The sequence below is a fragment of the Oncorhynchus clarkii genome, chromosome 20, assembly GCF_045791955.1.
Source record: "Oncorhynchus clarkii lewisi isolate Uvic-CL-2024 chromosome 20, UVic_Ocla_1.0, whole genome shotgun sequence".
NCBI classification, from domain to species: Eukaryota; Metazoa; Chordata; class Actinopteri; order Salmoniformes; family Salmonidae; genus Oncorhynchus; species Oncorhynchus clarkii.
This window is the reverse complement of record NC_092166.1, coordinates 44,354,921-44,375,777: the sequence shown is the minus strand read 5'-3', so window position 1 is coordinate 44,375,777 and position 20,857 is coordinate 44,354,921. Positions and strand designations below refer to the sequence as shown.

Below are 20,857 nucleotides of genomic sequence, written 5' to 3'. Positions count from 1 at the left end.
ATGTAACCTGCAAAACAAAGTCGTGACATTCTCTGCCGACAACACAAATACCAACTTTGGAGGACTGAATAGGCTGGGGAGGGTCAATGTCCATACCAAAGTTAAAAATGCTCTGCAGCGGGAGGTGATTGGCTGAGGTTGTCCTGCCCACATCATTCATAACACGGCCAGAACAGCTTTGGATATGACTCCCCTTGATGTTGAGTACCTTGTTCATATTTTCACCGTCAGAATAGAAGACTGAAGAGCTTTTGTGAGTTTGTTGGCCAGGAGTACCATAACATTTTAGGACACAGAAATGTTCGCTGGCTGTCCATGCTCCCTGCTCTAGAAAGAGTGCTGAAAAGGTATGTGCCATTGTAATCCTTTTTTCTTTCTGAAGATAAATGCCCTGTTGTCCTGTGAGCAATGTTCAAAGATCCACTGACTGAACTTTGGCTGGCCTTTGTCCATGGAAACTTGACCATATTCAGTGACATGAGATGCTTGAATGCCAGGACCGCTGTGCTGTGGAGTCAGCTGCAATTCTGAGAAACATTGAAGCAAAATTGACTGCAAGATGTGGTGACAACTTCATTCCAGTTTTAGTCAGAGGACTTCTGAGAGAGCTAGAGAAAATGGAGCATTGTCTAAAGGGAGCTTTCTCAAAACATCCCAATCATTCTTCACTACGGCTGTGAACTACTTGCAAGCATGGGGAAAGCACACAGATAATCTAAAATATTTACATTGACTCCTTTTAAAAAGGCAACCTCTCTCTCTCTCTCTCTCTCTCTCATAAGGAATTCCAGCAGTGATGTCAGAAACTGCTGCAGTGTTCAGTGTTTGATGCTAGTCCCTGACTGCTGTAATGGAACCTATGCAGATCTAGCTGACTGACGCCCTGATGCAGTGCTTTAATTGTACAGCATTCCAGTTTTTTTAAACACCTGTAATTGCCATTTCCTGCAATCTAGAGCAAAAAAATTGCCTTATATAATAACAAAAAGTTACTTATAGTGCAGGCAGAATTTACGGGGGGAAAAAATCCTCAGCGGGTCGAGAGTTTCAAGTTCCTTGGTGTCCACATCACCAACGAACTATCATGGTCCAAACACACCAAATAGTCGTGAAGAGGGCACGACAATACCTTTTCCCCCTCAGGAGACTGAAAAGATTTGGCATGGGTCCCCAGATCAAGATTCAGAAGACAGCACTATTTGGTAAAAGACCAAGTCCATATATTGGCATGAACAGCTCAAATAAGCAAAGAGAAACGATAGTCCGTCATTACTTTAAGACATGAAGGTCAGTCAATCCGGAACATTTCAAGAACTTTGAAAGTTTCTTCAAGTGCAGTTGCAAAAACCATCAAGCGCTATGATGAAACTGGCTCTCATGAGGACCGCCACAGGAAAGGAAGACCCAGAGTAACCTCTGCTGCAGAGGATAAGTTCATTAGAGTTAAATGCATCTCAGAAATTGCAGCCGAAATGAATGCTTCACAGATTTCAAGTAAAAGACACATCTCAACATCAACTGTTCAGAGGAGACTGTGTGAATCAGGCCTTCATAGTCGAATTGCTGCAAAGAAACTACCACTAAAGGACACCAATGAGAAGAAGAGATTTCCTTGGGCCAGAAACACGAGCAATGGACATTAAACTGGTGGAAATCTGTTCTTTGGTCTGATGAGTCAAAATTAGAATTTTTTGGTTCCAACTGCCGTGTCGCGGAGTCGGTGAACGGATGATCTCTGCATGTGTAGTTCCAACCGTGAAGAATGGAGGAGGCGGTGCGATGGTGTGGGGGTGCTTTGCTGGTGACACTGTCTGTGATTTATTTAGAATTCAAGGCACACTTAATCAGCATGGCTACCACAGCATTCTGCAGCAATATGCCATCCCATCTGGTTTGCATTTAGTTGGACTATCATTTGTTTTCAACAGAACAATGACCCAACACACCTCCAGGCTGTGTAAGAGCTATTTGACCAAGAAGGAGAGTGATGTAGTGCTGCATCAAATGACCTGGCCTCCACAATCACCCGACCACAACCCAATTGAGATGGTTTGGGATGAGTTGGCCCGGAGAGTGAAGAAAAAGCAGCCAACAAGTGCTCAGCATATGTGGGAACTCCTTCAAGACTGTTGGAAAAGCATTCCAGGTGATGCTGGTTGAGAGAATGCCAAGACTGTGCAAAGCTGTCATCCAAGAAAAGGGTGGCTACTTTGTAGAAAATAAAGAATAACCCCTGAAGGTGTGTCCAAATTCTTGACTGGTACTGCATATATCCTTTTTTAAAATTATTATTTTTATTATGACGCAACCAATCCACAAGGTGGCCCAGCTCCTCTCTTACATTTAGCGAGAACCCTGGTATTAACTAACAGATAAAAAGGACCAGTACAAAAGCCTATATGGCCAAGATCAGAGTCATATAACCTGAGTTTACAAAACATTTAGGAACACTTTCCTAATATTGAGTTGCACCCCTTTTTTGTCCTCAGAACAGCCTCAATTCGTCTGGGCATGGACTCTACAAGTTGTCGACAGCGTTCCCCAGGGTGGCCCATGTTGACTCCAATGTTTTCTATTGGTGGACAATTCTTGATACACACAGGAAACTGTTGTGTGTGAAAAACACAGCAGCGTTGCAGTTCTTGACACACTCAAACCAGTGCGCCTGATACCTACTACCATACCCCGTTCAAAGACGCTTAAATATTTAGTCTTGCCCATTCACCCTCTGACTGGCACACATACACAATCCATGTCTCAATTGTCTTAAGGCTTAAAAATCCTTCTTTAACCTGTCTCCTCCCCTACATCTACACTGATTGAAGTGGATTTAACAAGTGACATCAGTAAGGGATCATAGCTTTCACCTGGATTCACCTGGTCAGTAGTCTATGTCATGGAAAGATGTTTCGTATACTCAGTGTGTACAGGGCCAATGCGATTTCTGTCTGATCGTTCTGAGAGCGCTACTTTCTCCTCCGTAGCCGTTGCTAAGTGAAAATCAACACTGTTTATTTCGGATAGTTTTCAGATAGTTTTCAAAACTTATGAAGATACCACGAGAAAGCAGATGCAGATGCAATTTGATGCAATTTGTTGACACCACAACACAGTACATACATGGATACACATATATCCATAATGCCAATCAATAAAAAGGTCTGTTAAATTCGCTGTGTTGTTTTGCTTGTTTTACAGTGGGACATTTCATAGGGAATCTCGTATTGTTACATCACCAACATTTTGAGAATAAGGCGCTAACATGGTAGCCATTCTAAAACCTGGCCAAACTCTCTCAATGGCTCTAGTCAAGACAAGGCTGACTCTCTTTTTCTTTTTGATAAACTCTATAGTATACAGTCTTTATATTCTTACAACTGGAATAGTTCTATTAGTTACTGGCTACTTCCAAATGTAATCGAACCACCTTCTGTCTCCACCTGAAATGGTCAGAGCTGGCAGTCTCTGTAGCAAAAGGGTTGGTACTGTAACAATAATTGCTGAAAAAGTAAATTGAGGTTTCCATAGAGAAGCCTACATGTTCCTCCCCAGCCTCTCACGCCTCAGCTGTGATCCCCATACTACACTAACTATAAGGGCCAAGTCCCCATAAAACGAACGTCAGCAAAATAGACACCCGATATTCTGCTTTCTCTACTCCATCCTGTCTCTATATCCCCATTCTCTCTCAGCCCTCTCTCTATTCTTTCTCCTTCCTTCCTCGTTCAATTCCACCTGGAACCACCTTCTGACTGGTGTTTTTTCAATGATGACCATCCTCTTTGCACATCTGTAGTGTGTGTGTGTGTGTGTGTGTGTGTGTGTGTGTGTGTGTGTGTGTGTGTGTGTGTGTGTGTGTGTGTGTGTGTGTGTGTGTGTGTGTGTGTGTGTGTGTGTGTGTGTGTGTGTGTGTGTGTGTGTGTGTGTGTGTGTGTGTGTGTGTGTGTGTGTGTTGGCTGGCTAAATATGTGCTAGGGAATGAAAAACATGTCTGCAGAGAGAACTAGAGCTCAGACGATAACAAAGCAGCAGCCATGTGGAATCTGTTGCTCTGAGGAGGCGGTGTTGGATTTTTCAGCCTCTATCCCTCTGTGTCATGTATGTGTAGGCCATACAGGTGTACAGTAGTATTTCAAGTCGTTTTTGGCCTACAGATGGACATTTTGGCCCCGTTTTATTTTCTCTGTAAGTCTTTGTGTGCCTGTTGCATGATCCCACAGGGCACACACTGGTTGAATCAACGTTGTTTCAGTGTAATTTATCAACATATTGTGACGTGGAATCAACTTGGAAAATACATAGGATTTTTTTTTAGAGTCATCAACCAGTACTGTTTTCATCTAATTTCAAGCAGCATTGTAAACATTGAAATTAGGGGTAAAACTTTATTTGACCTTGTTTCAATGTTGATAGTAAAATGGTATGTTTGAATCAACGTCATTGTTTCAACATCATGCTATCAACCTAAATAAAGAGGTGTATTGAAATAAAATGTGAAGCCACAGTCCAATGATTTCTGCCTGAACAGTGACTCCTACTGGTGTCTGAAATGTAATGCACATCAGTGAGAATGAGTCTACCATCCAAATGCCTTCCTCTACTGTCTGCGCTCTGCTTAGCTTTGGAAACAAGCTGTGTTTGTTTCAGCTGAGCTATCATGTCAACACATTTAGACATTGATCAGCTTCCATACTCATGTGTAAACTACCTAAATTATATTGAATAGTTGAAAGTAACTCTGACTTTTCTTACACAAGCTGTATGTGAAAGTAAATTCGGAGTGAGGTTGGTTTATGTAGGCTACATTGACATCTGATTTGCCCAACAAAGGGCAACATCATTTCAACATGTAGCTAGGCATACTACCATTCATCCATGGTTGATTGGATCATTGAAAGTATCTACCATTAGCCCTATAAATTGGATATTGTCTTGTATATGAAGGATGGTCAGTGGATTTTAAATGTTATTAATATGTTGGATTCATGTCTCTCATCTCAACCACAAATCTTTCAAGTTTGATTTGATTTAGTGCTATTCTTTAACTTAGATTTTTGGTTGAGATGGAGAAGTGAATTCAACATATCAATTAATAATTTGTAAAAAAAAAAATAAAAATAAATGGATATTGAATTGTGAACACCACCAAACATTTGAAGGAGATGTGTCTTCTGCTTCGATAGTATACAGTGCCTTCAGAAAGTCCTTGACTTTTTCCACATTTTATTGTGTTACAGCCCAAATTAAAAATATATATTTTTTGTCACTGGCCTACACACAATCCCTCGCCTAATGTAAAAGTGGAATTATGTTTTTTGACATATTTACCAATTAATAAAAAATTAAAAGCTGAAATGTCTTGAGTCAACAAGTATTCAACCGCTATGTTATGGCAAGCCTAAATAAGTTCAGGAGTAAACATTTGCTTAACAAGTCACATAATAAACTCAGCAAAAATAAAAACGTCCCTTTTTCAGGACCCTGTATTTCAAAGATAATTCCAAAAAATCCAAATATCTTCACAGATCTTCATTGTAAAGGGTTTCCCAACACTGTTTCCCATGCTTGTTCAACGAACCATAAACAATTAATGAACATGCACCTGTGGAACGGTCATTAAGACACTAACAGCTTACAGACAGTAGGCAATTAAGGTCACAGTTATGAAAACTTAGGACACTAAAGAGGCCTTTCTACTGACTCTGAAAAACACCAAAATAAAGATGCCCAGGACCCCTGCTCATCTGCGTGAATGTGCCTTAGGCATGCTGCAAGGAGGCATGAGGACTGCGGATGTCCGTACTGTGAGACACCTAAGACGGCACTACAGGGAAACAGGACGGACAGCTGATCGTCCTGGCAGTGGCAGACTACGTGTAACAACACCTGCACAGGATCGGTACATCCGAATATCACACCTGCAGGACAGGTACAGGATGGCAACAACAACTGCCCGAGTTACACCAGGAATGCACAATCCCTCCATCAGTGCTCAGACTGTCTGCAATAGGTGGAGAGAAGCTGGACTGAGGGCTTGGAGGCCTGTTGTAAAGGCAGGTCCTCACCAGACATCAAAGGCAACAACGTCGCCTATGGGCACAAACCCATCGTTACTGGACCAGGCAGGTCTGGCAAAAAGTGCTCTTCACTGACGAGTCGCGGTTTTGTCTCACCGGGGGTGATGGTCGGATTCATGTTTATCGTCGAAGGAATGAGCGTTACACTGAGGCCTGTTCTCTGGAGTGGGATCGATTTGGAGGTGGAGGGTCCGTCATGGTCTGGAGCGGTGTGTCACAGCATCATCGGACTGAGCTTGTTGTCATTGCAGGCAATCTCAATGCTGTGCATTACAGGGAAGACATCCTCCTCCCTCATGTGGTACCCTTCCTGCAGGCTCATCCTGACATGACCCTCCAGCATGACAATGCCACCAGCCATACTGCTCGTTCTGTGCGTGATTTCCTGCAAGACAGGAATGTCAGTGTTCTGCCATGGCCAGCGAAGATTTCAATCCCACTGAGCACGCCTGGGACCTGTTGGATCGGAGGGTGAGGGCTAGGGCCATTCCCCCCAGAAATGACCGGGAACTTGCAGGTGCCTTGGTGGAAGAGTGGGGTAACATCTCACAGCAAGAACGGGCAATTCTGGTGTAGTCCATGAGGAGGAGATGCACTAAAGTACTTAATGCAGCTGGTGGCCACATCAGATACTGACTGTTACTTTTGATTTTGACCCCCCCTTTGTTCAGGGACACATTATTCAATTTCTGTTAGTCACATGTCTGTGGAACTTGTTCAGTTTATGTCTCAGTTGTTGAATCTTGTTATGTTCATACAAATATTTACACATGTTAAGTTTGCTGAAAATAAACGCAGTTGACAGTGAGAGGACGTTTCTTTTTTTGCTGAGTTTAGGTTCCATGGACTCACTCTTGCATGGACTCACATCATTTTTTGAATGACTACCTCATCTCTGTACCCCACACATACAATTGTCAGTAAGGTCCCTCAGTCGAGCAGTGAATTTCAAACACTGATTCAACCACAAAACCAGGGTTTTCCAATGCCTTGCAAAAAAAGGCAGCTATTGGTAGAAGCAAACATTGAATATCCCTTTGAGCATAGTGAAGTTAGTAATTATACTTTGGATGGTGTATCAATACGCCCAGTCACAAAAATATAAAATAGTCTTTCCTAACGCTGTTGCCAGAGAGGAAGGAAACCGCTCAGGGATTTTACCGTGAGGCCAATGTTGACTTTAAAACAGTTACAGGATTTATTGGCTGTGATAGGAGAAAACTGAGGATGAGTCAACAACATCGTAGTTACTCCACAATACTAACCTAATTGACAGAGTGAAAAGAAGGAAGTCTGTATAGCAGGGGTGTGGAACTCATTCCACGGAGGGCCTAGTGCAGGATTTGCCAACTAGGTTTGGCCCGGGCCAAATTTTTTCTGAGCTAATAGTCGGTGGGCCAGAACATAATTAGTATATAATATAGCACAATGAATTGGCCTACACTACAAATTAAACATGTTTTTAACACATCTGATTAGTACATAATAAACTCAGTGACAATAACATAATAATAACATAAAATCACCATGTCTCAATTATTATTTTTGTCTATTTCTATGTGCATTGATCGGTGGGGAAAAACAGGTCTACGTAGCTTACTGTAGGCTACACTATTGTTTTTAACATCAACATTCGTTCAGAACAATTAGCCTGATAGCAAGAGAAAATGTTGTATCAAAAGAAAGGTGGATAATGAAAATCGAAGTTTCAGGGAAGAATATACAGAGAGGTGTGTGTTCATCTTACCATCTTTTCCCAATGCCAAGCCAGACTCTAAGCATGAAACTTTCAAAGTGGACTTCCCGCCCCAGAGAGGCCAGACACAGAAACATTGAAGCGTTAGCTGCAAGCTACACACACAGTTTTTTGGGCTGACAAATTCTGTCACTTAAACAGGTTAAATTTGCAGTTACAAGGAAGAAGGAAAACAGTTGTGGACATGTTGGAAAAACTTGAGGCCTTTACTAGGAAGCTTGAGTTGTTTGGTTTGGACTTGTCATCTGGAAGGCTACTGCACACTGAAGAACGACAGGCAGAGGGATCAGACAACTTCTCCACCATATCTGAATACTACAGCATGCCCAAGGATATCATTGTGTTTGTACATGATCCTCTCACAGTCCACCCAGGTGGAGAATTGTCCTCCCTTGCCAAGAAAACAATACCCTCGCTGGATGAGGCTGCAATTCAAACTGAGCTGATTGAATTCCAGACATCGAGCCACTTCAAATCAAATCAAACTTTATTTGTCACATGCGCCGAAAAGCACAAGTGTAGACTTTACCATGAAATGCTTACTTACAAGCCCTTAACCAACAGTGCTGTTCAAGAAGAGTTAAGAAAATGTTTACCAAGTAGACTAAAATAAAAAGTAATGATAAAAAGTAACAGTAAAAATAACGAGGCTATATACAGGGGGCACCAGTACCGAGTCAGTGTGCGGGGGTACAGGTTAGTTGAGGCAATTTTTACATGTAGGTAGGGGTGAAGTGACTATGCATAAATAATAAACAGCGAGTAGCAGCAGTGTACAAAAGGGAGGGCGGGGGGGTCAGTGTAAATTGTCCAGTGGCGATTTTATTAATTGTTCAGCAGTCTTATGGCTTGGGGCTAGAAGCTGTTGAGGAGCCTTTTGGTCCTCCGGTATCGCTTGCCGTGCGGTAGCAGAGAAACAGCCCATAAAATTGTCAGAGACTGGAGTCTCTGACAATTTTATGGGCTTTCTTCTGACACCGCCTATTATATAGGTCCTGGATGGCAGGAAGCTTGGCCCCAGTAATGTACTGGGCTGTTCGCACTGCCTTACGGTCAGATGCCGAGCAGTTGCTCTTGGCCATGGTCTTGGCCAAGAGGTCTTGGCCATTGTGGAGAGGTTGGGGTCTGTTTGATTGAGTGTGTGGACAGGTGTCTTTTATACAGGTAACGAGTTCAAACAGGTGCAGTTAATACAGGTAATGAGTGGAGAACAGGAGGGCTTCTTAAAGAAAAACTAACAGGTCTGTGAGAGACGGAATTCTTACTGGTTGGTAGGTGATCAAATACTTATGTCATGCAATAAAATGCAAATTAATTACTTAAAAATCATACAATGTGATTTTCTGGATTTTCACAGTTGAAGTGTACCTATGATAAAAATTACAGACCTCTACATGCTTTGTAAGTAGGAAAACCTGCAAAATCGGTAGTGTATCAAATACTTGTTCTCCCCACTGTAGGTGTTCCTTTTCTCCAGGTGAGAAAGGGCAGTGTGGAGTGCAATTGAGATTGCGTCATCTGTGGATCTGTTGGGGCGGTATGCGAATTGGAGTGGGTCTAGGGTGTCCGGGAGACTGCTATTGATGTGAGCCATGACCAGCCATGCCGGAGTCGCTTCTTCACTGTTGACGTTGAGACTGGTGTTTTGCGGGTACTATTTAATGAAGCTGCCAGTTGAGGACTTGTGAGGTGTCTGTTTCTCAAATTAGACACTCTAATGTACTTGTCCTCTTGCTCAGTTGTGCACCGGGGCCTCCCACTTCTCTTTCTATTCTGGTTAGAGACAGTTTGCGCTGTTTTGTGAAGGGAGTAGCACACAGCGTTGTACGAGATCTTCAGTTTCTTGGCAGTTTCTCGCATAAGGCTATTTAATTTCTCAGAACAAGAATAGACGGATGAGTTTTGGAAGATTTTTTTTTTTTTCTGGCCGTTTTGATTCTGTAATCGAACCCACAAATGCTGATGCTCCAGATACTCAACTAGTCTAAAGAAGGCCAGTTTTATTGCTTCTTTAATCGGAACAACAGTTTTCAGCTGTGCTAACATAATTGCTAAAGGGTTTTCTAATGATCAATTAGCTTTATAAAATGATCAACTTGGACTAGCTAACACAACGTGCCATTGGAACACAGGAGTAATGGTTGCTGATAATGAGCCTGTGTATGCCAATGTCAATATTCCATTAAAAATCAGCTGTTTCCAGCTACAATAGTCATTTACAACATTAACAATGTCTACACTGTATTTCTGATCAATTTTATGTTATTTTAATGGACAAAAAAATGCTTTTCTTTCAAAAACAAGGACATTTCTAAGTGACCCCAAACTTTTGAACGGTAGTGTATATTTTGTTATTGTGAAAGATGCTGTTAAGCCTCATAGCCTACCTCAGCCAGTTAAGTAACTTTTTAGCCTGAATACAAAGTGTTATGTTTGGGGAAAATCCAATACTACTCATTACTGAGTACCACTCTCCATATTTTCAAGCATAGTGGTGGCTGCATCATGTTATGGGTATGTTTGTAATTGTTAAGGACTGGGGAGTTTTTCAAGATACAAATAATAAATTAAATGGAGCTAAGTATAGGCAAAATCCTAGAGGAAAACCTGGTTCAGTCTGCTTTCCACCAGACACTGGGAAATTAATTAACCTTTCAGCAGGACAATTTGCTTACCAAGTTGCTTACCAAGAAGACAGTGAATGTTCCTGAGTGGCCTAGTCACAGTTTTGACTTAAATCAACTTAAGAAATCAATGGCAAGACCTGGAAATGGGTGTCTAGCAATGATCAGCCACCAATTTGACAGAGCTTGAAGAATTTTGAAAAGAATATTGGGCAAATGTTGCACAATCCATGCGTGGAAAAATAATATTTAATACATTTTGAATTCAGACTGTAACACAACAACATTTGGATACAGTGGAGGCTGCTGAGGGGACGACGGCTCATAATAATGGCTAGAATGGCGTTAATGGAATGGTATCAAACACATCAAAGATGTGGTTTCCATGTGGTTGGTAGCACTCCATGGACTCCATTCCAGCCATTATTATGAGCTGTCCTCCCACCAGCAACCTCCTTTTCAAAGAGTATCTTAAATATCCCACTCCCCCCTCCTAGCTCTGAATTTGCTGATAGCTACTTTACTGAGGAAAATGTACTTACTATGCCTGTGATATGTGGTTGTCCCACCTAGCTATCTTAAGATGAATGCACTAACTGTAAGTCGCTCAGGATAAGAGCATCTGTTAAATTACTAAAATGTAAAATGTATGAATAATTTCTGAAGGAACTGTATATACTGTAGCTTATATTATGAATAACATATACATGTATAAAAGACAATATCCAAAAGGTAAAAGTTTATTATAAATATCATGAATTTTGCATCCTATTTATAGGGGGAATGGTAACTACTGCTCAACTTCCAAAGGTCCAATCAACCATAGACGAATGATAGTATACCTAGCTTCACGTGGAAATTATGTCCTTCACATATCAGCTTGTGTAAGAGAAGTTAAAAGAGTTACTTTCAACTATTCAATGTTATTTAGGGGTCCTACGCAAATGAGTGTGGAAGCTGATCAATGTCTAAATGTGTTGACATGACACCTCAGCTGAAAACAAACACAGCTTGTTTCCAAAGTTAATGAGGGGTACATAGAGGTAGGCATCTGGACGGTAGACTTGTTCTCATTGAAGTACATTACCCCTAATAAACCAGTAGGAGTCACTGTTCAAGCAGGAATCATTGGACTGTGGCTTCACATTTTTTTTAATATACCTCTTATTTCAGGTTGATAGCATGGCGTTGAAACAATGACGTTGATTCAGAACATTTTCATATAAACATTGGAACAAGGTCAAATAAAATATATCTAATCAAATATGAAATTCAACATAATTTCAAGCACCCAGTAAATATTGAATTTATATTCATCTTATGACGAAATTAGATTGATGTAACAGCCTAGTCTGGTTAAGTTAATTAAGTTTTACCCTAATTTCAATGTTTACCATGATGCTAGAAATGAGATGAAAACAGTACTGGATGGTGACTTTTTTCAAATCCAATGTTCTTTCCATGTTGATTCCAGAGAGGGGCACGTCTGTCAGGATAACTCAACTCCTATTTCTCTTATGCAGTGGTTCGCCTATAGACTGAAAGGAATCTACCTGACACCAAATTATTCAAAGTGTCCTCTTATGGGGACAGCCGAAGAATAACCCTTTTTGAATAACCCTTTTTGGTTCCAGGTAGAAGATATGCACCATATGACAAATTCTTAATCTTTTAGACATATTTTTGACGCTTGACGCATTGCAAGTCCCGCCTTTCCCATCTCCTCATTGGTTTTAAGGAGCAAATACCCACGTGGGTGATTGAAAATGAACTGAGGTCCACACTCCAGTCAAGAGAACTGTAGCCTTCTGTTCAGACCTACACTGACTGTAGGTCTATAACCTCTCACCTAGCCTTAATATTAACTCATGCACAATTAAGCATTTCTTGCTGTAAAATTATACACCAAATGTAGGCTAAATTTTGACTCGGGAACAGGAGAAATATAATTTATTTCTTTCAGCATCTTGAGAGAATGCCAATGCACAGTTAGATGCCATCTGTAGAGGTGCTATCTTTATCAGCATCATAAAAGCTGATAGACTGATAGTAGCTGAAAGCTGATAGGATTTAAACCACGTAAAATATGCATCCAAGCCGAACTGGAATCTTATCAGAAACATGTTGGGTGGTTTTCACAGCTTTCTATTTTCTTACAACCGGTCAAACTGATGTCATTTGGACATTTTGCGCAGAAAATCTCCCATTCTTTCAGAGGTAGGCTATTACATTTTCTCCCCGGTCCCTAAAAAGTTGTTGCTCCGCAAAAGATGCAGAGATGACTGAGAGAACTTTTACCAATGTCAACTAGATTGAAGCATTCATTCGATTTATGACATTACTCTGGTGAGCAAGGGTTCATTTAGTCTTCCAGCGAAACATCACGACAGAAGAGAAGCTGCATGTATCTAATTATAGACAAGTTGACTAACAAATAGCCTACCAAAATCTTGGAAATTCTGAGCAAACGTATCTAAATCAGGCCAAAATAAATCCTGCACCCCCTGTCAAAAAGTCGTTCCTCCGTCTGACTGTAGCCTACTGTGCATTTTCTATTAGAGTATTTAGAGCAGCCTCAGACCCTACCTGGAAAATGACTGTCAGTGTGTGTAACTGTGTGAGCAAATGAGAGAGAGTGTTCCAATGTTGGCCGTCACAACAATTGACTTATTTGTAATGCACTCATTAAACCGTTCCTGTGTTTGTATGAGGGAGTCATTAACTCACGGTTTAATTCATACGCTGGAGTAAATCTCATTCAAAGTCCCGTCCATCTAATGGCTCAGGGATTGAATCCAAGAATAGAGGGACCCCGCCAGATCCATATATATACCGTTCTGGTACCCACTGATATGCCCTCAGGTTTACATCCAAGAAGAAGTACAGAAATGATTGATGATTGTTTATAAATGGAGTTACATTGACACTGTACTATAATGTACTCTTCACGCACACCCCACCCCTACACACCTTCACCCACTAACACGCAGCTTTATTTGCAGCTTTAATTATTTGCAGCTTTAAGTGTTGACGTGTGTACTGCAGAAGACCTAAGCAGAAGACATAGGGAGCTACACGCTGCTACTCTTAGCCAGAGGTGGGACCAAGTCATTGTTTTAAGTCACAAGTAAGTCTCAAGTCTTAACACTCAAGTCCCATGTCAAGACAGGCAAGTCCGAGTCAAGTCTCAAGTCCTAAACTTTGAGTTTCGAGTCCTAATCAAATCATAATGTGCGTTTCACCAAATGTAATACAATTTCATATTTTTAACAAGAGTAATAGTTAGTATGTTACATTTATGCAAATCATGAATGCTTTTAAAAATATCTCTATATTTATTAGTTTCCAAATAAATGTTATATTTCCATGGAAATACATGGGTAGCCATGAGAAAGACTCCCCCAATAGTGATTGACTATCGAGGATCGCTATGGGGCGCACTGTGTGTGTGGTTACAGTAGGCTAACATATGTCAATGGCTTTAGGAACAGCAGTAACATCAGGCAGGATTTAGGCTACCAACTGCCTAGCCAGTTGTAGCTCAATCTTGGGTGCAATGATCACGTTCCCGCATTGACTGACTGTGTGGAGGCTCATTGATTTAACGTTCCGTTGCCTACATGCTACACTAGTAAAGTTATAAATTATATAGCTGTCGGCTATATTAGCCACGACTTACCGTTCTTTGTGCAGCTTCAAATGTTGAACAAAGTTGGAAATTGTTGCAAGTTGCAAGTTGCAATCCGTCTTCTGTTGATACAGCATTGTCTTTATATCCAAAAATAATAATTTTGGGTAACGTCTTTCCAAGGGCTCCATCTGAATTCACCCACCGACGTTCCTCTGCACTGCCACTTTTTCTCAGCTGGCACAATTTGATTGGCTGCTGTTCGATTCAAAATGTAATCCATTAAATGAAGAGTTGATGCGCTGCACACTTTTTAATAGCATCATTTTTTATATTTGGGCTTGGGGAGGGTATCAAGTGAGGTTGAGTCAAAAGGCTCAAGTCCAAGTCAAGTCATGAGTCATTGGTGTTAAAGTCAAAGTCAAGTTGCAAGTCATCATATTTGTGACTCGAGTCTGACTCGAGTCCAAGTTATGTGACTCGAGTCCACACCTCTGCTCTTAGCACAGAAAGGCTGCTGAAGATGGAATAAAGACCAAGTCTCCGCTCCAGCCTCTCCTGTTATTCATCACCTAGATCAGTGCTTCCAAAATCCAGTCCTCAAGTACCCCCAACAGTACGCATTTTTGTTGTAGCCCCGGACAAACACATCTGATTCAACTTGTCAACTAATCATCAAGCCCTCAATTAGTTCAATCAGGTGAGTTTGTCCGGGGCTACAACAAAAATGTGTGCTGTTGGGGGCTACTCGAGAACTGGAGTTGGGAAACACTGATCAAGATCAATACCCAGGGCCTGGCGAGCTAAGAATAGAAACAGCCTAAGTTATAGAACCGCTGTCATAGGAGTTGAACAATATAAATGGGCACTGGCTAGGAGCCTGAGCAGTAGTCCCATCCATCAGATCTAGATCTATGCTTGGCCTCTCATCACCCTCATTGTGAGTTGCAGCTGATCCCTCTGCAGAAATACAAGGCCTTTCTGTTTTTCTCTGCCTGTTCTCTCCTATTATGTTCTATTCCTGTCAGGGCACGGATACAGAGAGCCAGAGAGAGGAGCTGTTAGAGGGGGTGGAAGTGAGGGAATAGGTGAGAGAGTGAAAGGAACTGACAGTCAGGTCTCATTCTTGTCCCCCCCCCCTTCCTTCTGACTCTCTCGCTCTCTCTTTCCCAATCTCTGTCTCGTTTCTGTCATTGCCCTCGTTTCTGTCATTGTGGAAGAAAAGGCTGCAGGTATCTAGGAGCAGGGCTTCACGCAGGAAATGCAATTCTCACTAAGTTTCTATAGCCTCTGGCATTCAAGGGTTAGGATGGAGTGCTTTCTCAATTGCTTGCTGGAGAAGGTAGGGGTTGATAGTGACATAGTTAACATGATCTGTGTGGTTTGGAGTGAACTGGAGTTAACTGTGATTTTTTATTAGTTAGCCTTTGCGCGAATGATATCTGTGAGACCAATACATCACTTGTATTGATAGTAATAAAAATGTATTTGTAAAGCGCGTACATTACACATAATGTATGCACTGTGTCCATTTTGGGCAAATAATACCTCAGTGCTTTACCCTAACTGCCATGTTACTAGTGTTTACTTTCACATTAAGTACGACTCTGCTGTTAAACCGTTTTGGACAAGAGTAGGCAGGGGTCAAGATCCTATCTCCATCCATTCTATTGTTTTTTGAGTCTCTCCGTTTTCACACGTGTATTTGGGTTTTATGAGATACCCCGTGAGAGCCTTCGTGCCCAAACCCATGCAGCGTGATAAATGCAAAATATTTGGTCATGTGTCAAGTGGATGTAGACGGGAGGGGTAATTATATGCCAGCTGAGCCTAAATGCTGCAATTGTGGTGGTGAACATGCACCCGAATCTCTGAAGTGTCCTGTTAGGGTGAAGGAGACGGAGGTGGTAAGAATAAGGGGTGTCCAGTATGTCTCCTATACGGAGAAGGTGAGAAGAGTGGCAGAAAGGAGTGAAGTTGAAAAAGAATGGCAGTAGGACGTATAGACACACAAACGCACAAACGGAGAATCAGCACAAACAAGGAATCCTGTCGATGAATGCTCCGTCCTCACAGGCATCTTAGCCTTCATATTTTTTTGTATGATATCACCCCCCCCCCCCCCCCCCCCCCCCTTCCTGGAAATGAATATTTTTTGTTTCAATACCTCGTACAGTAATACACCAATAGTAATACACCAATAATACACCAATAGCTGTAGTCTGCCATAAAACCTTAAAGAAGAAGAAATAGGCAGAGTTTATGACTTTGTGGCTGAGATCTCCCCCAATGTAAAGTGAACATTCCTGGTATATGGTTAGCTCAACGCATGAAAATGCCATATGTTTGTGATTTTTTATTTATTTATTACTCTACCTTCAGTGGGTTATTTTGTTTATTCACCTTAGTGAAAGTATACATTCATGCTCATCCTAGTGATCTTAGCAACCTCATTCTCCGTTATACCAAAGTAACTGACAAAATGGCAACTTAGCTAAAGTAAACAAAAAAACTATGTTTGTTGTACAGTATTGAGCAATATACTGTGACAGTGAGTGATGAGGGAGTGGGTGACGTAATATGTCAGATTTCTATTCACTACACACCATAAATGTCCCAAATGGAGCTTGGCCTAGTTTGTTCTATAAGGCAGCCAAATGGCTGTTACTCAGAAGAATGTTACATTTTTTTCTTTGGCACACTGTTTAGTAAAATTAACCTTCCTGTTATATGGTTAGGTCAAGGGATTATCAGGGAAATGAATTATCCAAATGAAAATGCTCTCTAATTACGTTGATTCATCGGTACGTGCATACATTTACCAATTCCCACGATAACTTGTAATATAATGTCTCCCCAAATTCCCCATTCCACCCTAATCGTCTCTGTTTCTTCATCTTCATCGCAGAGCTGAAAAAACAGAAGTATTAAGCGAAGACCTTCTACAAGTAAGAAATTAGTAAAAATTTAATTTTGTGTGTGTGCATTTATGTGTGTGTTTGTGTGCTTATAAAGGCCTAATATACAGTACCTGTCAAAAGTTTGGACACACCTACTCATTCAATGGTTTTTCTTTATTTGTACAATTTTCTACATTGTAGAATAATAGTGAAGACAAAATGACATAACATGACATAACACATATGGAATCATGTAGTAACCAAAAAAGTGTTAAACAAATGTTATATTTATATATTTTATATTTGAGATTCTTCACAGTAGCCACCCTTTGCCTTGGTGACAGCTTTGCACAGTCTTTGCATTCTCTAAACCAACTTCACCTGGAATGCTTTTCCAACGGTCTTGAAGGAGTTCCCACATATGCTGAGCACTTGTTGGCTGCTTTTCCTTCACTCTGCCGTCCAAATCATCCCCAACCATCTCAATTGGGTTGAGGTTGGGTGATTGTGGAGGCAGATCATCTGATACAGCACTCCATCACTCTCCTTCTTGGTCAAATAGCCCTTACATAGCCTGGAGGTGTGATGGGTCATTGTCCTGTTAAAAAACAAATGATAGTCCCACTAAGCGCAAACCAGATGGGATGGCGTATCGCTGCAGAAAGCTGTGGTAGCCATGCTGGTTAAGTGTGCCTTGAATTCTAAATAAATCACAGACAGTGTCACCAGCAAAACACCCCCACACCATCATACCTCCTCCTTCGTGCTTCACGGTGGGAACCACACATGCGGAGATCATCGCATTACTCTGCATCTCTACAACGTAGAAATAGTAAAAATAAAGACAAGGCTTGAATGAGTAGTTTTGTCCAAACATTTGCTGATACTGTAGGTCTAGGCCATGCCTGTTTGCTGTGTGTGTGTGTGTGTGTGTGTGTGTGTGTGTGTGTGTGTGTGTGTGTGTGTGTGTGTGTGTGTGTGTGTGTGTGTGTGTGTGTGTGTGAACTGCAAGTAGGTCATACCTCTATCCTGAATGTGAAACTCTATCCCTAAGAGTATGCTATGTGTGAAATGAGTGTTGAATTCCCCAAGGCAAAATTCATCAGCAATGGGAGACAAAGTCTGAACATCCCCTCTGATTTACTGAGGGAGTCTGGTTGCCGTCTCTGTTCAGCTATTTCATTCCAGTTCTTGCCACTCCTGTCATTTGGCAAACGGCAGGATTGGATTGTTATGTTAGCTAAAAAGGCTGGTGCCCAGACTAGGCTACTGGCTATAATTGCTACAGATGAATGAAGTTGTCAAGGGATGTGACATCGGTTCCACTGGATGGATTTCGGATGAGTGTAGCTGTGTAGGGAACACTTAAGTCTCAAAGAGCACACCTACTTGGCACACTTCAGATTACCTGTGTGTGTGTGTGTGTGTGTGTGTGTGTGTGTGTGTGTGTGTGTGTGTGTGTGTGTGTGTGTGTGTGTGTGTAGAGAGATGCCCAGCTTACTGAGCCCTATCCTACTGTCTGTCCATCAGGTGGAAAAGCGGCTGGAGCTGGTCAAGCAGGTGTCCCACAGCACCCACAAGAAGCTGACCGCCTGTCTGCAGGGCCAACAGGGGGTGGATGTGGAGAAGAGATCTGTCAGATCGCCCTCGGTGAGTCTGCCTGTCTGCCTGTATTTTTCCTTTTCCTTCTTGTAATGCTGACATTGATATGACAGTAGAGTGTGGTACATGTTCTGCTGTTCTATTTTCTGTGTAGAAAAAGCTACCCCTCACAACACTAGCACAATGTCTGGTGGAGGGAGCAGCAGTGTTGGGCGACGACTCGCTACTGGGGTGAGTGCACACACAAACAGACACAAATACACTAACACACATACATTAATCTCCTTAATTACAGAATGATCATCTGCCACATCCGTCATGGGATTTTTTAAAGTGTGCTGACATGGAAAACGTGGCAGTGTCACCCAGTGAACCAGGCCCCATTCATGATCATGACACATCATCAACAGCAGAGCGATTATTACGGTCATTGCTAGTGAAGACTGAGCTCTTTATTGTATTGCATCAGCAAATTTTAACAGCATATAACACTTTTATCTATTATTGTGAAGGTGTGGACTTTGCCATAGTGATAGCACATACAATAATACCACACAATTTCTAGTGAAATGAGGTCTGGTCTCGTTTTGTGTTCTATTTGGCTATGTGCTATTTTCTCTGGCCTCTCATTGGCCGGTTGCAGGAAGATGCTGAAGCTGTGTGGTGAGACACAGGAGAAGATGGCTCTGGAGCTCATCCTGTTTGAGTTCACCATTGAGAGAGACGTGGTGGAACCCCTATACGAACTGGCAGAGGTACTTACTGTAGACCATAACAACCATCATCTGTACCATGGTCATGAACGTCACCACTGCAAATTTATCTCACCTACAAAGCTACACAAGCTGTGAGAACATGATTCCTATGACAATGCCCGTGTGTCTCTATCCAATCCTTCACACTACAGAACAAACCAGAGTAAAGTGTCTTTGTTTTATGATGTGATTTCACTCAGGTGGAAATCCCCAACATCCAGAAACAAAGGAAACATTTAGCAAAACTGGTTTTGGACATGGACTCGGCACGCACAAGGTACGAGCTGCTGACTGACAGTGTGTGTGGGTGTCTGTGTCAGTATGTGAGGAGTCTCTGTGTGATTTTCAAGGTGCTTTTGTTGTGTGTATCTGTGTGTAAAAAAGGATTCGTGATTTGCCCGTCGTTTCCAAAACAGAGAGAAACTCAATCCTCTGTGAACGGACCTCTTTACAGCGTTCCACATGAACGTCACTGTTTGATCGCCCCTCAAATACTCACCTCATCATACCCCTTCACCTTATTAATATACACCTCACATTGGCTCTACACCTCACCTTGGCTCTCCACCTCACCTTGGCTCTCCACCTCACCTTGGCTCTCCACCTCACCTTGGCTCTCCATGGATATTCTTTCCTTTACCAGGATTTCCTTTTACAGTCACACTTCCAGCATAACTCAGTATCTCTCCAATGCCCTTCCCGTATTCAGGACTGTGGCTCAGGAAAAGACTGCAACCACAGCCTCTGCCTCTGTGCTGAGTCTGACCCATACACATTACACACACATTAGGGGCCAAGACATTGGGTCAGTCAGAATGGAGCAGCCAGGGCCGCCAGTCAGAATGGAGCAGCCAGGGCCGCCAGTCAGCATGGAGCAGCCAGAGCCGCCAGTCAGCATGGAGCAGCCAGTCAGCATGGAGCAGCCAGAGCTGCCAGTCAGCATGGAGCAGCCAGAGCTGCCAGTCAGCATGGAGCAGCCAGAGCTGCCAGTCAGCATGGAGCAGCCAGGGCCGCCAGTCAGAATGGAGCAGCCAGGGCCGCCAGTCAGCATGGAGCAGCCAGAGCCGCCAGTCAGCATGGAGCAGCCAGTCAGCATGGAGCAGCCAGAGCTGCCAGTCAGCATGGAGCAGCCAGAGCTGCCAGTCAGCATGGAGCAGCCAGAGCTGCCAGTCAGCATGGAGCAGCCAGTCAGCATGGAGCAGCCAGTCAGCATGGAGCAGCCAGAGCTGCCAGTCAACCAGACTCTTCCAGATCTGCCAGTCATACAGACTCTTCCAGATTTGCCAGTCAGCCAGACTCTTCCAGATCTGCCAGTCAGCCAGACTCTTCCAGATCTGCCAGTCAGCCAGACTCTTCCAGATCTGCCAGTCAACCAGACTCTTCCAGATCTGCCAGTCTACCAGACTCTTCCTGATCCGCCAGTCAGCCAGGATCCGCCAGTCAGCCGGGATCTGCCAGAACTGCCAGCCAGCCGGGATCTGCCAGAGCCAACTACCTGCCTGGGCTTCCTCTCAG

The 20,857-nt window shown here is 42.5% G+C and overlaps 1 protein-coding gene across 1 annotated transcript in view; it reads left to right on the top strand.

Moving 5' to 3' along the window:
- Positions 1 to 20,857, top strand: part of LOC139377446 (rho GTPase-activating protein 44-like) — a 111,526-nt gene that overhangs the window by 68,407 nt on the left and 22,262 nt on the right. Inside the window, exons 2-6 of the mRNA XM_071120477.1 lie at positions 16,994 to 17,033; positions 18,516 to 18,635; positions 18,742 to 18,818; positions 19,231 to 19,342; positions 19,543 to 19,619. Of these exons, the coding sequence (XP_070976578.1) occupies positions 16,994 to 17,033; positions 18,516 to 18,635; positions 18,742 to 18,818; positions 19,231 to 19,342; positions 19,543 to 19,619 (426 nt within the window). The remainder of the gene's footprint in view (positions 1 to 16,993; positions 17,034 to 18,515; positions 18,636 to 18,741; positions 18,819 to 19,230; positions 19,343 to 19,542; positions 19,620 to 20,857) is intronic.